Below are 1,410 nucleotides of genomic sequence, written 5' to 3' on the forward strand. Positions count from 1 at the left end.
TTTTCTGTAGTATGGTTGCCACGATAAACATTTTTAATTTATTTGGTCATTTCTCTTAGGGTCCATAAATTTGCGTAAGTCAGAATATAAGTTTTCTATGAATTTACTAGATTCAGTCATTTGGTTGGATGTAATAAGACATAATTATTCATCTTGGACTCTACAAACACCTTTAAGAACCTCTTAAATGTGATGAATTTTCGTACAAATAAGATGAAAACATACTAATTTCTTTATAAAACAAGATTTCTTTCTACAAGCAACCGGATGAGCCCTTGAAATTTTACAAATGGCGATGGGAGAGAGGGAAAGTATTATTTTTAAATTCAATAATGCTTTTGTATTTGGTTTTACATGTGTCGACTTATGATCCCAACAATAGAGTTATATCCGATCGTGTAATTGGCAGACAATGCAAATTTTTTAGTAATCTTCAATACTGAGACGGATCATTATATGATGTGATGGAAATATGAAAATCTACTTGCATTGACAAGGATAAAAACTTGCATGCATATACGAAAATATACTTGCATTAAAGGATATAATTTTTGTTTTGTTCTTTTGATTGGATATGAAATGGATTAGCCTAACCTCAGAGAGAAAGCAGACGAGTGAATCCGCCTGATTTCGAGCAACCGAATCTCCAACAAAAGCCATTCTCTTCCCTCTAGAAATTTCAAGGAATTCCACAGCACTGAACCTCGGCAACTCGCACCTTGTCGGCTGCCATCTCCACCTCTCATAATCCCCCTTCTTCCCATACTTGCCGCAGTTTTTCGACTCTGGTAAAGTTTTGCATGTCTGGTTAGTGTATCCATGGCTGCTTCCATTATCTCTCACCCAGCTTCCATTGGTAATATCACACCCTGGTTTCCACCCGCCTGATCAGAACCAAATCAAAGCTATCATCAGGTAAAGAATTCATGTATGAATCAATATTCATTCTTTGTTTTTTCTGCAGTATACCATTGAATCTTTGTTTGAGCTCTTTGATTCTAAATGGGGGAGAAGAAGAGTTTTGGGAGAAGATGAAGAAGATGAAGGAGCCGATTAGGAGCCATGGAAATAAGGATTTTGATGTGAGGATCATATTGTAGCAAGGGGAGAAGGGAATGTGTAGCTATATTAATGAAGATTTTAATGGTATTTTTGAAGGAAAGATGCAGGAGAATGGATGTAGTAAAATTTAATGGTTTATTTTCCTGCATGTTGGTTGATTGGGGGATTAGAGGAGATGATATTTGCAATTAGGAGGGGGAGAAGGGGTTCGATTGGTCCACGTATAGGGATTTGAATATTGGTATTTAGGAGGATGTTTCTGCTTATTTTTCGGCTAAATTGGTTGAAAAAAATGGCCACGGTTTCTTACTTGCTATGTTTGACGTTATTGTTGTTGCTATTTTTTTT

At 36.2% G+C, this 1,410-nt stretch overlaps 1 protein-coding gene across 1 annotated transcript; it reads right to left on the minus strand.

Annotated features, from left to right (window-relative positions):
* Positions 1-364: 364 nt before the first annotated feature.
* LOC110035181 (protein trichome birefringence-like 18) lies at positions 365-1,403 on the minus strand. Its single transcript, XM_020739420.1, has 2 exons — positions 970-1,403; positions 365-884 (listed from the first exon to the last, which is right to left on the minus strand). The coding sequence occupies exons 1-2, from the start codon at positions 1,091-1,093 to the stop codon at positions 481-483; spliced, it is 528 nt and encodes a 175-aa protein (XP_020595079.1). The 5' UTR covers positions 1,094-1,403; the 3' UTR covers positions 365-480.
* Positions 1,404-1,410: the final 7 nt, after the last annotated feature.

This window comes from Phalaenopsis equestris, unplaced genomic scaffold, assembly GCF_001263595.1.
Source record: "Phalaenopsis equestris unplaced genomic scaffold, ASM126359v1 Scaffold196607, whole genome shotgun sequence".
NCBI classification, from domain to species: Eukaryota; Viridiplantae; Streptophyta; class Magnoliopsida; order Asparagales; family Orchidaceae; genus Phalaenopsis; species Phalaenopsis equestris.

Bases quoted from the DNA above. Each gene is read 5' to 3' on its own strand.
- LOC110035181 (XM_020739420.1), bottom strand. From the start codon at position 1,093: ATGATCCTCACATCAAAATCCTTATTTCCATGGCTCCTAATCGGCTCC. The intron at 885-969 runs GTATACTGCAGA...GGTTCTGATCAG, and splicing joins GCTCAAACAAAGATTCAATG to GCGGGTGGAAACCAGGGTGT.